This window comes from Python bivittatus, unplaced genomic scaffold, assembly GCF_059951505.1.
Source record: "Python bivittatus isolate LINGU-HERP-01145 unplaced genomic scaffold, Pbiv_v1 ctg000480_np1212, whole genome shotgun sequence".
In the NCBI taxonomy this organism is placed as follows: Eukaryota; Metazoa; Chordata; class Lepidosauria; order Squamata; family Pythonidae; genus Python; species Python bivittatus.
Window position 1 is genome coordinate 71923724 of NW_028277075.1, and position 25764 is coordinate 71949487.

Sequence of the window (25764 nt, forward strand, 5' to 3'; positions counted from 1 at the left end):
ACGCAGTTGATATACACTGGTGCTTGTCGAGTAAAGAAAGCTGCGTGGGTTGGAGGCTTGCGCGGGCAAGGACTTGCTTTCAAAGTTTTGATCGTTAGTCATAACTATAGGAGAACGCAACCAGCTGGGAGAATGAGCATCGCATATTTATTGCGCAGACTTAAAATGCAAATCACAGGCTCGTTAACAACCATGCTCATAGGGTGGGGAGGTTATTGCAGAAATGCTTCAGGTTACAGAAGGGAGGCGCGTCTGCACAGCCCCACCCTTTAAGCCGTTCTCGTAAACCAGTTTTTTCCTTAATAAGGCGGGAGGCAACGGGCCCTCGTCAAACGTAAGCTGAGGCTCCCTCGCAAGCCCGGCCTTTCCGCAACCACTCTGGCCTCCTCGCTGTGACACGTGGGGCTGGGTGTCTCCGCGGCCATGAATATGAATTAGAGCGGGCGTGGCCAGCCTGGGCCTTGATAGGGCCGTCATGAATATGCAAACAGTGCGAGGATCGCCGGAGCCTCTGTCGGGCCCCGGATCGCCGAGCCTGGTAAGGAGCCCTCCGCGGCCGCCGCCCCCGAGAAGGGGGCAGCCGCGTGTGTCTTTTCGCATCCCGCGCACTGAAATCTCGGCTTGCAGAAAGTCGCGGGATGCCCGGACGCTCTGGGCGGGAGAGGTTGGGGGAGGGGTCGAGGCCGGGGATAAGGGGGTGCGGGAAAAGGGAAAGGAGCGCGAAGGTATGGTGGGCGTATGTGAAAAGCGGGGAGGCCGAGACCACCCCCCGAGATGTTAGAGTTGGGAGCTTGGAAACGGGACGGGACGGTGTGAGGAAGGTCGCTTGCGGGGAGTTGAGGCACCGCGGCGGCGATCCGTTCTGGAGACCCTGATTGCTGCAGGGTTCGTAAAAGGCCTGGTCTGAAGACCTGGCCGGCTGATAGCAGGGGCGGGGATGGCGGGCTGGCTGCAGCGGGAAGGCCGGTGAGGTTAGTGCCATATGGCAAGGAGCTACGCTACTTTGTGTGTCGCCTGGGCTCCCCGGCGGCTGCTCCTTGCCTGGATGGTTTGCCGACATTTGGAACCGTGTGGTGCCTCGGTTTTTCTAGCTGGCACCCTCCTCCCTTATTTTTAATCTTTCCACCCTCTTCTGCCTGGAGTTCTTTGCAACGCTTCCTATCTCCAACCACTCCCTCTCTTGGCTGAGGTTCCAGGTACACACACCTCCTTTTAAAAGTTACTGAATGGCAATTAGTGCAGGCAGGCAGGCTCTGTGACCCTAAAATACACTCTCTGAACTATTCTTGTACAGTAACACATTCTTTCTCTGTTTCTGCCTTTCTTGGGAAAAGAGTGGTCTGAGTCAGGCTGGGAGAACTCTTCAAATGGCATTTTGGCATCATTGTTTCTGTCTTTTGTGGGGAACCAGTTGTTTTTTTCTTGTTTACCATGAAGCTCCTTCTCTGATAGGAATAATCTATTCTCTTTGTCCGTTTGAGTAAATTACATGCTACAAATCCCCTATACCTTCCAGTTCTTAGAACCCTGTTCCTATCTGCTTAGCAGAATTGTATTCTTTGATCTTTAGGCAGCATTTTCATTTTGCTTTCAAAATTTTTATGATAGGCTCCTACATCTGCCCTGTTTTTATTTGGATTTCTTTATTTGGATTTCTTGCTTGGAAATCAGTTTGAACTAAAAGGAGCCACTGACGATTCCTGCCCAGGGAAAACACACACACACACACATCATGACAAGAGGGGAGTGACTCAAGAGATTGGTTTCTCCACCAACCAGACGGAACATCAGATCCTACAGACAGTTCTCTGGAGACGGGAAGAGTAGCACATTCTGGCCTCATCTAGCTACCTTGGTGGTTCAGCTGAAGGAACAAGAGGCACAAATTGCTTTGCAAGAGAGAACTTCTGGAAGCAAAGATCAGCCCAGTTTAAATTGCATATAAATGCCAGCATGTTGCTCTTCCTTTCCCCTCCACTCCCGTCTCTTGTGTGTCTCTGTCTTCTTGGGTTGAGCTAGTGGGCTCTTTCTCTTTCTTTTAATGGATGTAAACAGCTTTGGAAGACAGTTAGGTTTATTTTGACATTGCTTTTCAGCTATCAGTCTTTAGCATAAAATTATTATAATGTCATAAGGGTTTTTATTAAACCAGTGTGGTTTCATCTAAAACCCCTATTCTTACAAGTTTTTATAAGTCCATCTGCCCCTACTTGCTCATTTCTACTGCTGTTCTTTCTCTAAGGAGGCCCCTCCTGGTTAACCATCCCATGAGGGCTTTTAATCCTTGTTCTTATAATGTTCATGTATGTGCTGTGGTCATGCTAAGATTAAGATTCTTTTGCAGTCTTCTTTAACCAAGGACATCATGCAGGTTTATGGACTTCAGTTCCCACCAAGGTTCTTATCAGTGGTCATTCTGGGTGAAAAAGGCTGGGTGTTGGTGCACACACATCTGGAACTTCCCCAAGTTCAGGAAGACTGCTTTTTACGTGTGAACTTTTCACACATATAAATCATTGCCTTCTGCAAACATTTTATAAACAGAATCAAAAGGGTAACATGCAAAATAAGAATCCAGAAATGGCAAGGGATTTGCTTGAATATATATTATAGTTCAGACAGTATTGAAGGATGGGCCCTTGAATGACAGGGTGATAAGTTTTCACTGTTTTTTAATTCTTTTCATTAATTCCATTGTCACTATCCTTCAGTGAAGAGGTGACCTCATTGCCTCATTCCTTTACTGAGAAATGTGACCAAATCATGAATACCTTTAGATGATAATGTATACAACTGGTAGCCTGATTGAGTACTAGCTGCACAAGATGTGTTCCCATACAATGGAGCACTTTGAGAAGAGATAGTTGTGCTGAGGAAACATCACTTTTCCACCTTTGGAGCACCTGTCACTACTGTGGAGGTAACCCCAACCCCCTCAGCCCTTTCCTCATAAGACCTCCCATGTGGCTGCTAACATTCTATGGAAGGAGAATTCAATTTTACCTATTGTTTTTTTGCAAGGGTTTCTTCTTTTATCTATTTTTTTTCCTTTTAGCACAGAATTGCTAAAATGTAAATGGGGGAGTGTGGGTGGGGAGTGATTAGTCAGTTTACCTTTCTGTCTATGTCCATCCAATCCTTTTATACAAGAGTGCTTGTATAAATGATAGAGGAGTTCTGATTTTTTAAAAGTACAGTGGAAAAAGAAAATCAATTTCAGCTGTGGTTTTAGAGGCAAAGGTATCTGAAAGTAATAGGGGTTTATTAATTTCACCCAATTCTCTGTCTTTGCTACAGTTTTAAATTCAGGCTAGATTGCATGTAGAACAGATAATGGTGCAGGGACACTCCTCAGAATGGAGAGAGGCAGAGTTTACATATCATGAGTCACATTTTCAAACCAAATGGGACACCTAGTTTAGTACAAGCTTGCAAGAAATATATATTGCAATAGAAGGTTTATTGCTATGTTATAATAGATACTTCAATTATTGCTGATCAGCATTTTTTTAAAAAAGGTAGTGGGAAAAGAAAGAATTATAAAGTAATAATTTGGGGAAACTTGTTTGGATTCCTTGGAGAAAATAAGGAACAAGACTTTATGTTGCAGAAGGCAACTGGTATAAGAAGCATTGTATGGTCTGTGTCAGTGGCCCTTTTAGTTTAGATGAAGGGAAATTTAGCCTTGCAGATATTGTTGGATTATCATTCTTTACCATGCTCATTGCCTGTGCTGACTAGGACAGTGAGAATTGATGTCTAAACCACCTGGAGGCCAAAGGTCCCCATCTTTGCTCAAGAGAAATAAAGCTGTTCTATTTCAAGTTGGTTTTGAGCTAGGAGGTCACAGGTTGCATCAGTACTGATGGTCATGGATGCTTAATCCACCAATAGTGCAGAAAAGGCCTACATGATACTTCTCTGGATATTTCTGTAGGAGATGTTTTACTGAATATCTTGCAGGTATGAATGCTTTACAACAGGAGTGTCTGTAGATATTTAACAGTGCCCTTTGGGCATTCTGTCATTTCTATTTCTTGGCTCCGTTTTTGCACTTGCTGCCTTTTCACATATACCTTTTGGCGTCTCTGTGTCTGAAGTTTCTTCCTTCTACATTTTCTCTGCTATTTGCTTGTTCCCCGGGATTTCCTCAACCAGATCCTTATTATAATCTGGGGTGGGGGGAGTGGGGGTGGGTTCTTCTGCAACTTTTAAAGTTGCAACATCTCAAGTTGCAATAGATGTTAATTCTGATTTAAGTTCTAGGGAACCCTTTTTTCTGTTCAGTTGCTTGCCATGTAGTAACTAGGTGGATTTAGATGCTTTAGTTGAAATATGTGCTTAACCATTACCTTATTTATCTGCCTTGGCTAAATCATTGTCTCCCTGTTTCAGTTCCCCATATATAATGCGGAATAATTTTGTCCTACATCACAAAATTCTAAGGAAGTATAATGAACATTTCTGTGTAGATAGCAATAACTATTCTACTTTAGATATGCCTTTCTTTTCTTGCACACTGGACCTTCCTGCCTTTCTTATGTTCTTGTAGCTTACTTGTCATTTTACAGATTTACGTTTCTGCATATCAACTTTTCATCATTGTAGCCCAGGGCTCACTTAGAGAATATGATGTGTTTCCTTGCCTCAAAACCTTCTTTAAAGATGCATTACAATTAATTTTAAGGCCCCCCTCTACATTTTTTTTCTATGAGCAAACTGCTTTATAGAAAAGTCTAGGGTTAGGATTAATGTTAGATCTTGCATCTACTTGAGAGACTGTACTAGAAAAATCAGTTTGTTTATGGGACTTTCAAACCAAAATGTAGAACAAGTATGGAAGAAAGCCTCCCCTCTACCCCCAGGTTTCTTGCAACATGAAATACTGTAAGGAGAAGAATTCTACCGTGATAATTTCTTCCTATTCAAAAACTCAATGAATTCTTTTCATCATGTGATATCCTCAGCCAAACAAAGTTTTTTTCCTGGTTCTTTGTTTACTCATTGTGTATATTTTCCCAAAGTATGTACTTCCTCTTTGAAGGTTACTTCATACTTATTTTACATGGATATCATTCTTTAAAGTGTGGGGAAAAATGTAAGCCATCTAATATCATGAATGCATTTCTCACTCTTTCTCCATATACGTTATTTTTTTCAGAGACAAGTAACATTTATGTAGCTTAACTTTATGTGTGGACTGGATTGAATTGTTTGATATTATGTTACATTATATCTGGCACACTGAAGTCTCTCAGCTTCACCCTGGTTGACAAATGCCTTCTACAGCCTGATTCTCTAGATATCTTGGGACTACAACTCCCAGAAATTCCAACCATTGTAACTGTTGGGCACCTTTGTAGATCAAAACAGGTTAAGTAGTCGGTATTGGATGGTACTTCAAGAGGCAGGGCTGTGCATAATTGGAATTAGGATTAAGAAGAGAGAAGATGATAGAAAACAACAGTACAGGTAGTCCTCGATTAGTGACTGCCATTTTTTAGTGACTGTTCACAGTTACAGTGCTGATGAAAAAGTAACTTTACGACCAGTCCTTGCATTTACAACCTTCGTAGGTCTGTAAAGCAAAGGAAAGCTGAAGTAAGATCATAAGCACCATTGTGGTTTTACTTAGTGACTGCTTCGCCTAAACAACTGACTTGCTGGTCCCAATTGTGGTTGTTAAATGAGGATTACCTGTATGTGGGTAATGCAAAGATTCAACCTGAATCAGTGTTATCTGCAGGAGAGGTTGGCTTGTAGATATAAAGAGATGAGATGAAGAGCTAAGCAGCAAGAGGAGAGTTGTCAGTCAGCTATTTAGTCTCCCTCATTCAGGCTTAGAAGAAGATGCTTGCTGGTCTCCAAGAAACAGGCTAAGTATGAGGGTTGCTTTATATTCTTTCAGGGATACTCAATCTCCTTCCTTTGGCCATTGTGCCAGCTTTTTCTGTATGACTAAAGGGGAGCTCTTCATGAGCCCTCCTCCAGCCTCATTCTGGGGTTCACTTCTGTTTTGAATATAGCCAGTTGGAACGGTTTCTGCAGCACATGCTCTCTGTAACCAAGATGCTGGCTGTTTCCCTTCTTAGAAAGAGTTTGGCCCATTCCTGAAATCTAGTGGGAGGTCGTTGCTGTAGTGATGGGAGCAGGCCCCAGCTTTACCTCATTGAATTCCAGTGGCTCTGCCAAGTGATTGAGAAATCAGGAGAGGGGAAGCACTCCAGATGTTTACTCCCTACCCTGCATATCCTGGTTGGGAGCATATGCAGCTGGGATGGCGCTGAGCTGAGATTCTCCCATTTCTGGGGGGAGAGGGAGGTGGCTGAAAGGAACTTGGAAGGAGGAGGATGGCTCTGATTAGAAAAGCAGCCAAATGGGAGTGCTGTGGCGAAGTGACAAGAGCTAACAACAAAGAAAGAAAGAAAGAAAAAGCAGCACAGGGTGGAAGAGGCAGATCTGGCATTAAAAGGAGAGAATAGCAAGTTGGCCAGGGAGGAGAGGGTGTGACGAAGGTGATGCAAGGGCAGTACTGTGCAGAAAAGGCAGTAGCATAGGCTACGAAGCCTAAAACCCGATACATTTGAGGTTCTGATCCTTCAGTGTGAGTCATGACCTGGTTGCTTGTGAGAGTCCTGCTCCCTTCATCCTTGTTCCAGCCTGCCCTGGGAGTGGCCTAAAATGACTGACTCTGTGTGTGTGCATTTGAGAGAGAAGGAACGGCGCCTTATGTTAAAGCTAAAATCTAGCTAAAAATAGTAAGCAAATGCATTGGGGCATTTTCATTTTGATGGTTTAACATCCATGCTGTGCCATCAGATAAGTCTTGATTATCTCTTGAGATAGTTTGCAAAATGCCTAATCTTTTTTTTGTGTGTATGTGTGTCCTAGGGGCTGGCCTTTATGCTGAGTTCTGAGTCCCAGCCTGATGCGATGGATTCTAAACCTCAGTCGCTGTGTTCTTCATTTTCCATTACTGCTGCCAATGGCCGTAAAGAATCCAAAGCACCTTCCAGCAGCCCTGAGATAGGTATGTCCCAAGGGGCAACAGAACTGGGTTCCTTACACATGGTGATCTGCCAGGTTTTCTGTTGATGTTAAGGGAGTGGTTCTCCTAAGAATTAAGTGCTGAATGTTATAGGAAATGGCTCTTTCTGGACTTGCAAATTGCATATATGGGAGAACATTTTCTGATGTACTCTTAGGCATAATTCTCCTTTCCCCTTCTGAAATGTTGAACGCTAAACTAGAATACCTCTTGCTGCTATTCTAGATTTGTAGGTTCAGGAAGGTTTTTTTGTTACTGTTTCAGGACATAAGATAGGATTCCAACATTTCCCTCCTCCCATAGTCTAAAGTGATAAAATCCACCAGGAGCTTTAACCACGTTAACCTGGTGGTCATACCAAATATTGTTCCTACTTTTTAGCCTGAGACTGTTGCACCTAAATGCAATCCACAAGGTCTTTCACAGGCTATATTTTTCTTTGTCATCTGAGATTTGCAGGTTTGATAAGCCAGAAGTTTGTCCAGTCTGACCTGGGTTTGAAGTTGCATGCCGTCTTCATGGAAAATGTTAAGAAATGATGCCCACCTTACTTCCTCCCTGCCACCCCATTTTCAGCTCAGCGCTGCTTACATCCTTTTATTGGAAAGAAACAATGATGTTTGGAATGCATGCATGCTGTTGCACTTGCCTAACCACAGATTCTTATAATCTCTGAACAAGCTTGTCCTGTTAAAAGGATGAGAGGACTTAATTTTTTCAGAAGCAAGCTACTCTGTGCTTGCCAGGAAGACAGTAGACCACTGAACCTTTTCTCAGCATAGAGCACAGATTGCAATAGTATCCTCTGAAAATTGGGAAATTAAGCATAAACAGCATTAATAATAGTGATTTCAGTTTTTTGTCTTTAGACTGAGAATTCTTATATTGGAGTCCTATCATTTAATGGCTATGTGTCAACATTTAATTTCCTATTCAATGCTTTTCTTTCCCCTCAGGGGATGCTCGTCCAAAGCCACCCGTGAAACCCAAGCCCTGTGTTCTTCCTAAGCCAGCTGTGCCAGTGAAACCTAGGCCTGGACTGCGTCAGTCTCTTTCCGAGGTGCCTTCTGCAGAAAAGATCAATTTGTTGGCTGGGCCTAAGCCTTATAGCAGTGGAGCTGGCAGTACTGTAAAGCGTCTTTCCTTTAACCTGAAATGCTCTCCAAGAGAAATTACCAATGGGAAAGAAGTTTCATCTTCTTTCTCCACTGCAGGCAAGTTATCTGAAGATAATGAAGATGCTGAGCCCACAAAAAAATCCAGTGCTATCGAAGGAGCTTCCGGGGAGGAATGTAGAGAATCCTCTAGTATACACAAATGCACGCTCCCCTTTAAAGTGAAACCGGTGCCAGTAGCAACCAAGCCGGAGCGTTTTCCTGGGACTACAGTGGAGGAAATCTTGGCCAAAATAGAAAAACCCAGCAACGAGGCTCCAATCAGCTCTGACAGGCCTCGGCTAGTACGCTCTTTCTTCAGCCAGGATGGTGGTTCAGCTGTTCACCTGGGGCCTAAGGGTTATGTGGCTTTCCGGAGGAGTTCCAGTGGAGAAGAAGGAGTAGGAACAGATCCAGAAGGTCCTGCTTATCGAGTCTCCTATGAAGTTAAGGAGAGGAGATTGTCAAGGAACACGGAATTAAAGGAAGAAAGTAGGAGCTCAAATGGGCAGCATGTGCCTGAATCTCAACAGCCCGAGGCAGAGGTCAAAAGAAATGTGGTTTTCCTTCCTACAGACAGGTGAGGTTCAGATAATCACAGTGGATCCTTCTGAGTAGCCTTGGAAGTTCAGCTTTGCTGTGTGGCTCATCCAGTGCATTCTTAGAACATAGATTGGTTTTGGATTAGTAGGTATTCTAGCTCTAGCATTCCAAGAAAAATGAAACTAATGCGCCAAATGTACCTGGCAGTTTCATTCTTTGTTCTTTTACATTTGGCACTAGCAGGGGTAAATCCTTCCTCTAATCTAAGAATAAAAGATTAGGTTGTCACCTTTTTAAGATTCCAGTCCTCCCATATATGTATACTTGGAGTCAATCTCATTCAGCCTGATATGACTTTCCTCTGACTAATCACGTCTGGAATTGAGCATATTTTCCACAGTTCCATCATTGCAAAATCACAGTTATAATGAATATAGGGTTGCAAGTGATGGCAGCTCTCAGATCTGTTGACAAGGTAGAGGAGATGACATCAGATGAAATTGAAGATGCTTGGAATATTCAGCAAGACTTAAAATTTCCATAATTTTTTCATTTAACAGTATAATCAGTTCATTTAGATCAGGCATGAATAGCTTCCCCATTCTTATGTAGATTACGCTTGTGATGGGTATGATGCCCTTAATTTTTGCATTTAACAGTATAATCAGTTCATTTAGATCAGGCATGAATATTTCCCCATTCGTATGTGGATTATGCATCTGATGGGCATGATGCTCTTAAAATAGGGATGGGCCATTTTTATGGGCTTTGAGAGCTCTAGTCTTTGGACATCCCCCTGTTGCTGGAACAGGAAGATACAAGGAAAGTGGCTGTTTTCCACTGCTACTAGAAGTGGAAAAATTGTGATATTCCAGATAGCTTAAGTTGGAGGAAGTTAAAGCCACTCCACTCTCTCTCCTTGAAAATGGTTCTTCTCAGTTTCTGGAAGCTTGTGCAACAACCTAGGAGTGCATCTTCACATGCCCACTTCCTTAGTGCAATGGCTGTAGTAGTATGTATGTGGAGAAACTGACATCCCAAAGAGTTAAGGTAAGCAGTGGCCCTGTGAAAGACCTTTGAGGGCTCTAGGTTGTCTGTATGTGCTTTAGATTCAGGATCCTTACTTCCGGTTTATGAGGTTATTGATTTACTTGGTATTCATCCTGCCTTTATTTAAAGTAATGGAAGGTGGTTCTGTTCTGTAATGATAATGCATCTTTCTGTTAGCAGCTCCAGCCAGACTAGCATGAGCTGTGAAGGAGACCAACTTGGACCCAGCAGTCCACTGTCTTCTCCTGGTGTGAGTTATCTGCAGCACCGCAATTCCTCCACTGGTTTCTCTCCCTCCAGACTCTCTTCTGTCTCAGGGGTATCTGCCACCTCTCTCCTTCCAGGCTCCCTCCCTGTAGGGTGCGTGTCTCCTTTCTCTACTAATGCTTCTCCTCAAGAAGAGAGTGATAACCCTCGCAAGCAGTACACGTTCATGCATTGCTCCTGGTTGTCTTAGGCCAAATTGGTTGTTCTTTTGGGCACAGGTTATGGCATTGTAAACAAAGAAACAATTCTACATGCTGTTTTGTCCAGGTGCTTGATGTTTCAGCTAGCATGTTTCTGCTAGCTGTATTAGATGTTAACCCCAGATATTTTGATATACGTTTATATTTTCCCACCCTGAATAGCACTACCAGGAGTGCAAAAATCCAAGCTATGCTGGTTAGTAGATCATAAGAGTCTAGGTAGTTATTCCAGTGCTTTTTTTTTTTTACTAACCACCTCGCCTCCAAGCAAGGAAGAACAGAAAGAGAGCAATGTTTCTTCAGATCTTAAAAAAAAAAAAAAAACCCTCTGGCTCAGGCTAACTTGATAGAGAGAACCAAAGCTAATGCAAAGTTATGGGGCTGTAGCTGGAGGGAAGGGAGCAGCTGTGACTCAGAGTATGTAGTTCAACGACCTGCCAGGTATGTATGAAACAGTTCCCACTGCTCGGCTTGTAGCCAAATCTGCTAGTAGGGAAGGCACAGCATCCTCTTGCTGGTTGCTCAGAATGGGTGATGGTAATGATTAACTCCATTTGCCTTACTTAAGGAAGAAGGGCCATCAGCTCATTGGGTGTGTTTTACCTCGCTTGGCTTTGTTTTGCGCTCTCTCTTTTTGTAAATCTAGTAGAAAAGAAGGCAAAAGCTGGGGTGGGGCATGTCATTTTGTTGTTACTGCAGAATGTTGACTGATTTCTTCAGCTTCTCTTTTTCCCTTCCTGTTCCATATTTTTCATTTCATTATCTTCTGGCTTTAACAATATGGAGATGGTATTTTGGGGAGAGTTTTTCAAGGTGTGGGATAGTTTTTGGTGTGTAAAAGCAGGAAGATGCTGCCTATGGGGTGATTCAAGGAAAAGGGACACAATTGGGCCAGATATCCTTATATTCTAAATATTCTTGGGCTATAGGATGCAAGAGTTTAGGTCCAAGATTTTGCTAGATTTTTGAGGAAGGTTTCAGGAAAAGAAAGTAGTTTAATTTGTTCTTTCTGTTTGTCTCTTTCCCCCAGACCAAACTCTCTTCCAGAGTCACACCTGGATCTCCTGATGCCCCTTCTGAAACAACCCAACCCCCTGGTGCCCCATACTTTCCAACAGATGTCCCATGTAGTGAAGCTCTGCTTTCACCAGGCTCCCCTGAGGGATCTGCTAAACCCTCCAGAAGTCCTCTGGAAGTCTCTGTCAGTCATGTTCAGACTGCAGATTCCCCTGTGACCATTGCAGATCCCTGGCCTCCAGGATCCCCCATTAAGACTTCTCCAGGACAGTCCTTGCTCTCAGGTTTGGCAAGTGTTTCTGCAAGATACCCTGAGGTCCCTCTTCTTCCTGAACATCATGCCAGTTTGATCCATCCGCCTGTTGAATATAATCTGGAGTCTCACCAATGTCTTATGGGAGTCTCAGAGTCCCCCGGCTCCCCTAGCATTCTTCCAAAGTGCCATGTTAGTTCTGATCAGCCTCCAGGTTCCCCTTCATGCATACCAGATACCCTACTTGGTAGGGACAAAGATTATCTCGAAAATCAAGCACAGATGCCTCCTTTTGAGGACAAGGCCCCCCAACTAGTTCAGCGGCGTGCTTCAGAGGGAGTAGTGCAACCACGGGGTAAAAAAATGGTCAGGGAAGAACTAGGAGGTTCCTTAGCTGCACTGCCAAGAGAAAAGGGCCTATCTGTAGAGCAGACTTTAGGAGGGGAGTCTAGTTGGAGTCTGTCACAGTCATTTGAATGGTCATTCCCTAATCAGGGTCTTGAGTTTGGTGGGAAGAGACTAGTATCTCCTCCCAACTCTCCCATTAAGGAACACGATGATGACAACCTTTTGGAAGCAGAATTGGGTGGAGAGATCCCTCCCCTTCAGGGATTAGATCAAGAGACAGGTCCAGAGGGACAAATCAGGAGAGGGGAGGAGACTGAGACTAGTGGGTACAGTGCCAGCAACTGCGAGGAAGCTAAAAGGAACTGGAAGAAGATTGAGGGGCAGCTAGAATCCCAATGTACCCTTGAGTTGTCAGCACCTGGTGGTCCCTCTGTTCAGAGAAAGAATGATAGCCCCAATCTAAAAGGCCCTGTGGTGGCAGAAGAGGTTACTTTTCAAGAGGATCATGATGCTTTCCTCCATTTTTCCCCAACCCATGAGGAAGGGGCTCTACGAGCAATGGAGCCATTGCCAAGTGTAGAGCAGACTGCTCCTCCTGCAGAGCCTTGCATCTTGTTCTCAGAAGGTGCCCAGGTGCAGACGGCTGCTTCTTGTCAGGAAGACTCTGATGCCCTGTGTGTGGCACAGGAAGCCAAGATGGGGAACTCTGACCTGCTGCATGGAGTTGAACCTGATCCTAGTTCACGTTGGCTGGATGAGCTTCTGGCATCTCCTCCACCCAGTGCTGATGATACAAAGAGAAGGAGCTCACCCAAGGTGGAAGACCCCACAGGACCACAGGTGAAAACATTGCACTCAGTATTAAGATCTTACTGGCATCCACTTTTCAGTGCTCTTAAGAACCTGGCATAGAAGGCGTTAAATGGACACAAGCATGCTTAGATGAGTGTACATTCCTGCCCAGTTAGATGACAGAGCCAGGGCTTGTCTTTAAGAACAGCAAGTTGTCTTTAATGAGAAACCTGCAAAGTAGTTAAACTGGTTAGGTGGCTGTAGAATGCAGAGGCTGAGCTGAAAGGTGCTACCATATGAGATAATCCTCCAGTCATTCTGGGAGAACTTCCTCTTCCCAGATCCAGTTCTCTTTGTGCAGCAAAGGGACTTTTGATTGTTGGACTTCTTGGCTATTAAGAAACTATAGTTTGAGTCCGTTACACTCTTGTCTAAGAGTGAATGCTATTGTTCTTAGTCAATAAGCATTTAAGTTATGTACATCAATTACTGAGGGAGGCTTGATTCCATTAAGGGCCCATTGATATGGTGGTTCTGAAAGCTGAGAAACCAAGTGGGCTGATAAATTAATTTCCAGTGGATGCTGTTTTCTCTTCCAACTGGGCCATATAAACTTCTGTATACTTTTCCCATCTTTGTTGGCAAAGTATCTGAATTATTCCTTAAAGCTGATTGTTTATTTTTATTGGTATGTTTCATGTTTACATTTTTTATACATCATAGTGCTTTTCTACTTAAGAACATGAGAATTAGCTATATCTTTGGTATTTATAATATACTACATTTACTTACAATTGGATATAGCTTTCAAACCTGTGGATATATATCTTAACTATGAATAGAATCATTAGTTACATGTAGAGATAATATAGTCTTATTATGGGAAGCGGCTTCCATTAAGAAACAGTCCATGCACAGGTTGGGAATGTGGAAAGCTGCCATGAAGTCAGACTGTTGGTCCATCTAGTTCAGTATTGTCTCATCAGTACTTTTAGACTCTTCACAACTGGGGCCAATCTTTATTTCTAATGTTTACTTTTGGATCAATTGTTTAGTTGTGGATCCTAACTCACCAGTTGAAAGTCAGTGGTCCATACAAAAGGTGGGGAACTTGTGGCTCTCATTATTGAACTATAACTCCAAGAAGCCCCAGTAACATTGCCCATTATGAAGTTGCTGGAATTACAGTTCAGCAATATCTGGAGAACCACACATTTTTACCTCTTAATATCTAAAATATTTAAAACTTGCTGTCAAAGGTCTTTTCCAACTCCATCTAGAAATAGAGACTGAAACTGGGATCTTTTGTATGCAGAATATGGATTTCTGCTAAAATACTTTGAATTTTTAAAAAAACTAAAATATGGATAGTTCCTAGATTTTTCCCCTTCACTTTGTATAATTTGTACTTCTTGTGATTCACGTCCCTCTAATTTATTATTCCAACCCTTTGCCCATAACAATAATCTCATGCAGTTTTCCCCTTTGCCTTGTTTTTGTGGTCTTTTTCTCTTTTTTTAGGATCTTCTTGGATGGTCACGGAAGGACCTTCATAGTGAGTTTGGCATCGTAGGTGCTGATCGTTCTGATACCTTTGGCTTGGGTTGGACTGCTGATGAGACCCAAGTAAAATGGCCTGGAGAAGCAGAACAGGATCGAGAGTTTGGCACTGGCTCGCGGGACTGGTCAAACTCATATACTGTTGGTAATGCCAAAAGTCAGGATATGGAATTTGGTTCCAGCCAGCAGGAATGGGCTAGAGGATCACCATTATTGGGCAGTTCCAGTCCAGGGCAAGAAGAATGGCTCACTTCCTATGGCAGCCATTGTGCTGATCATCCCACTGAGGAGTCAGATTGGAGCAGCACATACAGCATCAGTACTACTGAGGGTCAGGACACAGAACCCTATATGAGGAGGCCAGGCTGGCCTACACTCTGCAGTGCTGGCAGTGATCAACAAAGTAGTGAGTTTGCAGTTGAGAAGGCAGGTTGGAGCAGCCACTATCATGCTGGTGCTGCTGAAACAACTGACTGGCCGAGCAAATGCCATGTGGAAAATGTCAGTTGTCCAGAATCAGATGTCAGCCCTGAATCATCAAAGGTGCCTAGCAAATGCACTATTGAGAGCCACCAGGAAGCAGAGTTCAGTGTCAAACATTCAGATGACAGCTCCCCAGTTTCTGTGTTCAGTGCCAGCAATTTAGGCTGGCCTAGTGAATCTGATTCTGGCAGTGGTACTAGTCAACCACAAAGAGAGTTCTGTGCCCATCAAGTGGAACAATCTAGTGAACCTCAGAATCATCCAGAACCGCAGATTAGTTCCCAGCAGGAACCAGGACCAGATACATATGGCTTTGAGGATGGCAGCTGTCCAGAGTTTAAACTGAATGTCAGACAGTCTGACTGGGCTAACAGATGTGATACAGAAATTGCCCCAAACCAAGGTGATGAGTTCAGTGCTGGTAAACCTGATGGAGCCAAAGAATATGACGGCCAGACAGGCTGTGGAATTGGAATAGGTAGTGGAATCAAAGGCAGTAACTCTCAAAGGGAGGCTGATAATCAGGAGTTCTGTGCCCAAAGGTCAGTCTGGTTTGATGACTATAACTTGAGGGAATTTGAACCAGGAGAGAGCACTCCTCCTGGTGCAGGAGATTGGGTCAAAGACCCTGATTTCTCAGGAAGCGAGGAGATCAATGCTACAGGACATGATTTAACTGCTGAATTTGGCTCATTAGATTTATCTGATCAAAAAGTTGCAGTCAGTTTGGAGGAATCAACTGACAGCCTAGCACATCAAGCTGGGAACTTAACAAATTTGGCCATGGACGAACCCGGAGGAATTGGAGAAGGGGAACCTGAATGGACTGAAGATCTTGGCCTTGGAAGTTTGGCTATTTCCAGTGACTTAAAAGTTGAGAGCTTAGAAGCTTATAAAAAACCTGTGGAGAAGCAGCTTGACTGGGTTCTTCCTATTGGCATGGAAACTTCATCTGCCTCATCAAATACAAGATCTGTGAATGCAGAGGGAGGCAGAGAACATGATGATGGACAAGCAGATTTATTCAATGATGTGGATGTATCTGGCACTGAAAACGCAGATGTTTCTGATTTGAGACCCAAGGCTTTGGACGGGACTGAAGTGGCACATGGGGACCAGAGCCATCACTTTGGGGCTACTGGTTTAGATGATGATGTGATGCAGCATCAAGGAGCAATACCAGAATCTGGAGAGAGGTAAAAGCTGTTACAATTATCTGATAGTTGAGATGCAAAGAAGCAAGGGATGAATGAACACAAGGAATTAAAGTGGCAATTAATTTTGCTCTTGCATTAATTTGTTAATCAACCATGGTAAATAATTAATGAGTAATTGCTCATATCCTACTGTGCTTGGCTGTGCTTCCTTTATCCCTGCAAATAACCAGTTGTTGGTGCACTGAGTGGTCTATAGTTCTTTGTGATGTAGGGTTGATGAAATAGGTTGTAACTTTCTTTGAAAGTCAGAAAGCTTCGGAAGAGCCCAAATTTGTAATGCCCATAGTGCTGTACTGTGGAATTACAGTTTACAGTTAAGATGGTTGCTGTTTCAGTTCTGTTCTTGTCTAAAGCAGCCTATCTCAACTGGACCCATATCAGATGTGTGGTTTCAATTTCCAGAATTCTCGGTAATGGCCGTGATGAACTGAAATTCTAGAAGTTGAAGGTGACATCTCTGGTGAATGCTCAGGCTGGGGAAGGATGGTTTAAACCAAGTGGGAAATAAATTGTACTTTTCACTGGTTGTTGAAGTACAATTGCTAGCTAGGCCATTGGGAACTGATGCTTAAAAACATATGTGTTTCCAAGATTGTCCATCCTTACCTTAAATTATAGGGCAGGGAGGATGTAAGAATGACCCGGATAGCCACAAGTGGAAAGTGAATATAATATGCTATGTGTTAATGCTGAGAGAGACAAACAGAGAGAAATAATGGTACCCAATGACGCTTGAAGCTGTGCTTTCTGGCACTCTATCATCTGGCCAAAAACCCCACGTGTAGACCTAGTAATTACAATTAACACTGCTCTGATTTTCTACCTGGGAAAATGCAGCAGGATACCAAAGCTGCTGCAGAATGAATATACAGATATCAGATTTATTTTTACTTGCTCTAAATGATCAGAGAAATGCGTAAAATTAGAGTGGGGTTTTCTGCAAGTGCTATTCCATTTGCTGCTGTATGATCAGTAGTTCATCCCTTGTAGTATCTTGTCTTGGGTAGCTGCCATATTCACTAGAAGGGAAAGCAGGGGGATTTATTATTTTCTAAATTCTGTTTAGTGCTTGATTTTCAATTAGCTGTCTATATCTGTGGGTTCCGTGTCTTTTATGCACAAAATCAACTAACTCTTTCTCTCCGATGGTGATCTCTCCTGCCATGTTCTTGTATTCTCTGAGATGAATGTAAAATAATATCCATAATTCTTTTCCCTGTAGTGTATTTTTTATCATCCTTATCTCTTCCCTGGATATTTTACCTACGATGAGATGTACATCCCACTTTGGCCTTTCTGGTATTTCTCCATTTTCCACAAAGCTTGAATTTTGGTTCTTAAAGCTGAAGGATCATAGCTAAAAAGCAATACTAATCAGTAATTTCTGGCCAATAGTGTCTTGTTTCTTCTACATTCTACTAGCTAGTACCTAAATTCTTCTCAAAATTTATGAGGCTAGGAATACCAAGGACCTTCAGAATCCATTCTATTAAGCAGACCATGAGATTATTCCTTTTTAAGGTATATATTTTGACTTTATTATTGATTCTATTTTCCTGATCTTAGATGTCCCTACAGCATTGACAGCTTCTCAATGATCAGTTTTATCAGCCCCTTTCTCACATTCCAGTTTTGATCTTCTACTACTTATGCTTCTCTGCATGAATTGTCATGCAGCTTCCAGTAAAAAAAAAACAAAAGTAAAGTGTAATGTTACAAGGCTAATGACAGCAAGCAGTGCTTTGCAAGGACTTATAGCTAATGTAAACTAAACCTTATCCTGACATGACCTTAATGTACCTTTCCTGTTGAACCCCTGGACCTTGATGGAGATTAAGTGTGGCTGTGAGATTTAGAGCACATGTGGAATAATGTTGCAGCAGAACTTCCTACCTATCCTGAGCAAGATGTTGTTTATCTTATATTTAGTAGATTGTTCTGAGGCAACACTTCCAAAGGGAAAAATAATGTGGGTGGTAAGAAACATGGAACAATCTTTGCTTGTCTTTTGCCAGAGTAGTGGAACAGAACTACCCCATGGAGATCCTCAATTCTGGAACCATGGCTCTTTTGGTTTTTCTGAAGAAATAATATTTTTGAAAACAAATTAGCTTGACAGGAATGCAGAATTGTAGCCTGCTATTCTTACTCTGTCATTCTCTTTTTCTCAGTTTTACACTGATATTGGGCCCATTTTCAGTTTATATAAACATATGCCCCATTTACAGTATGTTCACCTCATTTTCTGTGGCTTATAACCAATTTCTCCCTATATCCTACTATTAGAGGAATTCATCTCACTGCATGGAATAAGGCATCTAGATTCTTAGCTCATTCTTCCAGAATGCCCTCACTGCTTGAAATTATGAAAGGAAGGAAGAGCATATGAGAAAGTACTTCTGCAAAATTGTATAAAGAAACAGAGATATCCTTCTGCAAAACAGTAAAAATGCAGCAAATTCTTGATGTCATCCTATTATGTTCTCCACATACTGTATCTCTAGATGTTGGAAGAAAAAAGTTATCAGTTTTAAGTAGTTTGAAATTGCCATCATGTAGTTCATGTGACCTAGTAAAAGATGCTTATAGATATTCATTTGGCTTCTGTAGAGGGTCAAGGAGATGCAAGACATGACAATCAAGGGCACACACAGTTTTAAAGATGAACAAGAGCTGTTCTTATTCAGAAGAAGTACTGTCAGAGTTGGTTAAAAGAATCAGTAGGGAAGAAGAAGATTTCTAGATAATGTTAAGGGCATCCTGCTTCTCTCTCCCAACTCAGAGTCTGGGTTAATACAATATTTTCAAGTTGTCTAACATACATTGAGAGGTGTATTTTGGCACTGAATTTGGTGGTTTAATTTAAATAATTGTCAAGGCTCACTCTATATTGATTAACTGTGTGTCGGTCCTCTCCTCTCAATCACCCTCCAGACTGTAATTCCAAGAAATCCCAGCTAGCTTTTCCTGTCTTATTAACAGGTTGCATATCCTGTTGCATATAGATAAGATGACCTTAACAGTTATTTCTGTTAAAGGAAAGCTGTCTCAGGAGGAAATTATTCTCAGCATAAAAGGATGAGGATGCAAGCAAGGGAGAAGGGAAAGGCTTAACTCTAACCTGCCAAACAATTTTATGTTTCCCCCACCCCTGAGACTTTTTAGGAGAGTGATGTCCAAGGAAAACAGATAAAAATCTCTGCTTTTGATTTAAAAAAAAAGTCCTAAGGATAGACATTTTACATGCTATGAAACATGATAATTAACCATTCCCTTTGTGAATGGGATTTGCTGGGCTTTTTTGATAGATGAAGATATTTGTTTTTTAACAAGCTGATAATTCAGCTTCTGTTGCTTTGTTTCGTTTATCGCCAAAGTACCGTATTTTTCCGACAATAAGACGCCCCCATGTACAAGATGACCCCCACTTTTCCAACCCAAAATTAAAAAATCAACATTTTAAAGGCAGTGCAGAACACATTTTTATTTAGTAATTAGTTAACATTTACCTGATACAGTCGGTGGGAGGAGGCCCAAACCGTCTCCCTGCAGCTCTATTTCCAGGCTCTTTTGCATAACTGATTACATTCAAGCACGAGTGAAACTGCCAATAGCTCGTCTCTGCAAACAGCCTTCCTCTAATTGGTTTGTTCAGCATCAGCTGACGTCAGTTACATCAGGCTCCTGATTGGAGGAAGTCTGTTCGGGAGACAAGCTATTTCACTCGTGATTGGAGGCTAGCAATAGGAGGAAGCCTCTCTGCAGAAACAAAGTATGGGCAGTTTTGCAGCCGCGCGATTCTCGGCTGACTTCCTTGAATAAGACGCCCTTCAGTTTTTAGGGTAAGGATTTTAGAAAAAAGTATCGTCTTATAGTCGGAAAAATATGGTATATATTTTAAGGATTTGTATAATTGGATTATTAAGAGCATATTAACCTATAGAAAGGAGAATCCCGAACTGCCTCAGGGCTACGTTATCTATTATGCCAAACTTGGTGTTGCGTGCCTGGGATCTGCCAGGCTTTCACTTGTTTATTAGACCTGCTGTTAAAGGAGTGTATGGCAAAGAGACCCTCTACTGCATAAAGACATGGAATCAGTTAGCCATCAAGCAATGGACAAATGTAGGTTCCTGCCTTTTATATTGTAAGAATCCCTTCATAATGTCTTACAAGCACGGGACACGAAGCATCTCCCGTAAGTAGAGAATACAACTTCTGATACAGAATCTAGTGTGAACTACAATTGTATAAGGCAGTGTTGTCCAAACTTGGCCACTTTAAGATGAGTGGACTTCAACTCCCAGAATTCCCCAGCCAGCTGGCTGGCTGGGGAATTCTGGGAGTTGAAGTCCACTCATCGTAAAGTGGCCAAGTTTGGACAACACTGGTATAAGGGGTACATGGGATTCATCCTCTTTCATCCGTGCATCAGCCTTTTGAGGTATATTAAGGTGAGAGATGACTGTCCTGAGGTCACCGAGGAAATTTTGGCGAAGAGGGATATGGCTCCTTTTTGTGAGGTCACGCGCATCCGTCATTGTGGAGCTGTGCAGTGCTTTGTATTTGATTCCAGAAAGGTGCTTTGGAGCGTGGGATTGAAGCTGACATGCTGCAGAGCCCCATTTCATTGCTCTTGGCTCCTCTTGTGTACCGTTTGCTTCCAAACCAAAACTTCCTTGCAATTTAGTTGCAGTGATTCTATATTCTAGCTACACAACGGATTTTTGAACTGATTCTATACATTCAGGTAAGAAACCAAAGACTGTCAACCTAAAGTAGCAAATGCTAAAAAATGGACCGTTGCCTGAAATAGCTGTGCATGCTGATAATCTCTTTCTTGGTATTTGTTTGGGCAAAGCCTCTAAAATCCTCAGAAAGATTCAGAGCCTTTCCATAGTTAAAGGTGATAGTAGTTTATTCAGCGTAAATACTTCTCTGAAAAAAAAAAATCCTTGTCTTTTATTTCTCCACCTTTTCATTTTATTTGTGCAGCTTGCCTTCCGTTCGCCATCCAACCAAAGCATCTGAGTACTGTAAAAAATTCTAAACTCCATAGTCAACATAAAGTATAGACATGCATCTGTTTTGCAAACTTTATTCTAACTACATAATTAGGGCTTCCTGAACTCTGACCTTTATTTCAGTACAGCATTCCCTAACCATTGTTATTTTCACCTTCTCCTCACCTAGAATGGGGCTGAATATTAAATGAAACTCTGATAGCATGAAATGCTATCACCATTAAACAAATGGTTCTTGTAGCACATGGCTGTTTGGGAGCCCAGTGAAGTTAAAGAGTTTAGGGTTGCAGCCCCATTCAATAGAGTGAGGACTTACAATTTTGTGTATGTTTCAGAGGTGTCTATGGTTTGGCTGTCCTGGGGAAAAAAAGTCAAGATGGCTTTAAGCCAGCATCTTGCAAGCTAGTCGGTTACAAACTATGCATCAAGGGGATTGGTGTTGTAGTTACAGTTCACTGTGGAAGTCACACTTCTGAAATCACTACCTATTATATTTCGTTTGAGATTAACGATGCAGTACACATTTTTCTTTTCATCTGCCTTCTGTGTAATATTTAGTTGTCTTGGATCTGGTGAATCTTACCTGCATTTTGAAGTGGTACAGCCTCATAGAGGTTTTGTGTTTTTTATAATGATTCATATCCAATATGTTTATGCTGCTTTTTTATTGATGAGAGTACGTTTGAATCCTCTCTTGAATCTTGTCCACTTCTCCATATCTCTTTATTATATCTGGAAAGTCCTCACTCTCCCTTTGACTGTACAGCCCAGCCCTTCATACATTTTTATTACTCTCATACAGTGAGAAAAGTTTTTTAAAAGGGAGTAGCTGAACTGGGGACACACTGGTGGCAGAGAAGCAAGTACAGCAAACTGATAAAATGGTGAAACCCTGTTAAGAATTCTACTTTGTCTCTTCATCTCAAACTGAAGCAGAAAATGCCGTACTCAGCGCCTGTCCAGTCCCAGCTGCCTGCTGGAAGGAATGGTTTCCAGTAGTGCCAACAGACCAGAAGTCCAGCAGAAGAGGCCTGCCTCCTTCCATAGCTGCCATTCAGAAGAGGAGAGGAGGCTGAGTGACTTGCCCAGTGAGCTGGTGCCAGCAGCTGAAAAGATCAGGCCATCTCCATTCCCATTGGAGGATGTAGGAGAGGTTTTGTCTGATATTGATGGTGAGGACAGCCAGTTGAATAGTGGAAATGGGAGTCAGCTGCCTGTAAAGCAAAACAGAAGTCAAGCCACGCAACCTATTTCCCAGGATGATTATACTTCAGAGGGGGCTGGAGCATTGACAAAAGAACATTTCATCTTCTTGGAGGTAAGTACTACCAGGGATGTTCCTGCGATGGCACTTGAAAGATAAGAAGGATCTATGGTAACACTGCTGCAGCAATGTGGGAGTTGGGATAATAGTAGTAATTTAGTAAGTAGGTCCTAAATAACATTATATTAAGAATATATGGTGTTCTGACTTCTATATCCTTTCAGGATACAGAAATTCTCGATAATACTGCACACCGTGACCGTGCAAATTTGGGTCGCAAGCGGGGTCATCGGGCCCCAATCACCCGAGCAGGAGGTACTCTGTTAGAGAATGACAGGAACAGTTGGATGTTCAGAGATTCTACAGGTAAGGTGCTAGATTGGTCTTGGCATGAATTACTGACTTCTGTTATCAGTATTATGTGTTGTGTCTATGTGCTTTGCTTGGGTCTGTCATTTTTGTGCAACATGTTCCTTTGAAGCTCTTGTGTATGTTTACGTCAGCCTTGTGAGATAGTCCAGATGAGAAGCACACCAGGGAGTACTAGCTCTATCTTTATTGTAAGGTTAGATTAACAGAATCTTGCAAGTCTGAAAATACATCTCTCCCCGCTTGCCTTTTCAGTCCAAGAAACTAGGGAGGGCCCTTTCTGAGATGTTCGCCGCATCTCCATTTCTTCTGTGGACTCAGCTGCCTCTTATCTGACCTTTGCCTACTCTTCCTGTCTCCCAAGGTCATTCCCACATACCCTTACAGTTAACAGTTATGGATTTACCTGTCTTCAAAAGAAACTTACCACCCATACTTTGCCCTAAGTCAGAACTTACCAATCATAGTTCATTATTAATAATTTAATGGGGACGCGGTGGCGCAGCGGCTTAATGACGCCGAAAGTTGCCGGCCAGAAATGGCTGACGCTTCGGCGGTTCGAGTCCAGCCTTCGCGTTAAACAGGGTGAGCTCCTGTTTCCTCCCCCCAGTTCCTGTCAACCCAACAGTTCGAAAACTTACGTGAGTAGATAAATGGGGACTCTCACTCCGGTGGGAGGAAAAATGCTGGCGCGGTGCCTTGCAAAAAAAGGAGTGGGGAGTAGTTGCCGGTAAGCGCGAAAAACCGCGTGCGCCCGAAAAGGGCGCTAAGCAACGGAAACCCCGCCTCCTGCGCTCGCCAGCTGGGCTCTGCCCTAGGAAGGAGGCTCTGGCAAACCACTTCCGAAAACAGTTGCCTTGAAAACTGCAAAGGACTTGTCCAAAAAGCAGTCACTGCAGGGTCAGCCATGACTGAGCGCAGACAAAAAAAAAAAAAATAATAATAATTTAATGAACTTCTGAAATCTATTTTTTTCTAATGTCATCACTGTATTTGATATTTTAAGGAGTCCATGAAGGCAGGTCTTTTCCCTAATGATCTTACAGTCTAAAAATTAATAGAGGAGAATTGGAGGTGGGGAATAAAACTTGAAATAATATGCAGTTCAGTTGAATGCTTTGAGCCCTTATTATAGGCTCCAAAGTTTTTCCAAGTTGCCTAGCATTATTTTGGCTTTAGGAGTTGTACTTCATCATGCATTCATTTTGTGGATTTTCTCTCCCTGCCCCTCCTCAGAGCCCCAGTTAGTTTCTACGGCCTCTGATGAAGAAGCGCACGAGGAGTCAAAGAGCAAAAAGTCACGAAGCTCTCCATTGTCCAAGGGGGTAAAAGTACCCCTCTTCCCAGGCCTCAGTCCTTCAGCTTTGAAGGTAAGCTGTAAAAGGAAGTGAGGATAAAACAGAAGAAATTAGGATGGACTGTCAGATTGGTTTCTGGAAACTGGATTGTTAAGATCATCCCAAGCTGAAATCCAGTTTGCCTGTGGGTGTGGGAGATTAAGGTACAAAAGGGACCCACGCATCTGATCTCCTAAATCTGATGATAAAGTGTAATGAAAGCAAGAGGATACTAATGAAGATCTGGGAGAGTAAGTATGGGTTAGCTTGTAAGCAAAGGCAAGGGGCCTTGCTAGGGGCCTGCTTGTAATTCTTTTGCTCTTGACCATAGGCTAAATTGCGAGGGAGAAACCGCTCTGCTGAAGAAGGGGATCCACAAAGTGAAGTAAAGGAGGCTGCTGTACACCGTTCTAAATCATGCAAGATTGGCAGTGCCAGTGGGAAGCCTCTGGTGCTGCCACCTAAGCCAGAGAAATCCTCAGGGTAGGTATGGTTGTACAGGTGGTGTGGCTGGAGAATTGCAGGTGAAGGAATCTTGGAGGCTATAGAAGCAAATTTGGCTTCGGTGGGCATTATTCTAGGATCCTTGCTGACAGCAGGTGATGAACATAGAACTCTGGCTGTGCAGGGAATGGGTCTCTCTCTAGATTTCACCCTAGGGTCGGACTTGAGCCAGTGACTCAGTGGCACCTTTTGCAAGGGCAGAGTCCTTCCACCAAAGGGATTTTTTTGAACCTACCTTTGAGAACTACTGAAGCTAAGGGCATCACATTATATTAGCTTGAAATCCCTGTGGTATTTGTGATCCATGTGTGTTTTCAGGAACTTTTTCTTATAGTTTCCTAGCTCAGTCCTTGTAGAAATTTGACTACATTCAGCTTGGAATTCCATGTCTGGAATTCTTTGCTTAAGCTTTGCAATGTCTTGCTCTTAGTTCAAGGCCAGCACCACCTCAGAAGCATATTCATAGTGGTGCAGTTTGTCAATAAATGCCACATTTCTAGCACTATTGTTAGCTATTGGCCAGAGTTTGAGGGCCCAAACCTCGTCGAAGAAAAATTAATTTTAGCTGCTGCTGCTGCTGCTGCTGATTTAGCTTATCCATACTCTGGTCCTACCTTATTCAGCCCTGGTTCTATATTGAATGTCATACGGAAATGCACTGAGCAACCTGAAAAAAGCTGCTTTAGAAATTTAGATTGAACTCTCTCAGATTTAGCAGAATTGGTGCATAGGCTTAATTGTGTCCTGTAGAGGAATTGGGTAATGCTTCTGATCAGTTCATCAACTTCATTGCTTTTATATCCAGAGCTCTACTATATGCACATCAGGGGAAATATCTTTAATGATTCTGAGAAACCCATCTTTTACAGAGGGTTTACAGAGGGACCACACACAGAAATACAAGTGTTAAAAAAAATCTTGAAAATAGTCTAATGAAGAATGAATGAGCTCCCAAATGCCAGGGGAAAAGGCAAGGTGATTGGAATGTAATGAAATCACTAGAGTGCTGAGTTGAGAATATTCCACTTTTGAAACACCTACTCAATCCAAATGCATTGTGTATCTATTATTGCTTAGTTTCAGGTGTTTGAAGACTGTTTGGTGAGACTTTTTAATGAAACTCAGCTGTACCCATTAGTCATATTTGAGTATGTTCAGTTTATTAATGTTTAATTGAGTAAGTAGATTGTGTATGTGTTTTAAATTTTAGCCCTGCCCACTGTTGGACTTTTTCTTAAGGGAACATGACCTTCATATGAGGAAAAAAACAAAGGTTGCCCTTCTATATTAGAGAGAGTGGCATTCATAGATAGTTTTAGAACCAATAGCTTCAT

At 42.5% G+C, this 25764-nt stretch overlaps 1 protein-coding gene across 3 annotated transcripts in view; it reads left to right on the plus strand.

Moving 5' to 3' along the window:
- Positions 1-353: 353 nt before the first annotated feature.
- CNOT12 (CCR4-NOT transcription complex subunit 12) overlaps positions 354-25764 on the plus strand; it is a 30455-nt gene continuing 5044 nt past the window's right edge. The window contains exons 1-10 of one of the 3 annotated variants that reach the window (XM_007435480.3): positions 354-538; positions 6892-7030; positions 8005-8782; positions 9973-10045; positions 11293-12720; positions 14194-15911; positions 21893-22274; positions 22445-22586; positions 23826-23959; positions 24258-24409. In XM_007435480.3, the coding sequence (XP_007435542.2) occupies positions 476-538; positions 6892-7030; positions 8005-8782; positions 9973-10045; positions 11293-12720; positions 14194-15911; positions 21893-22274; positions 22445-22586; positions 23826-23959; positions 24258-24409 (5009 nt within the window). In that variant the 5' untranslated portion in view covers positions 354-475. Of the gene's footprint in view, positions 539-6891; positions 7031-8004; positions 8783-9972; positions 10046-11292; positions 12721-14193; positions 15912-21889; positions 22275-22444; positions 22587-23825; positions 23960-24257; positions 24410-25764 lie in introns of all 3 variants that reach the window. The other 2 variants (XM_015889330.3, XM_007435479.3) reach the window with 2 other exon arrangements.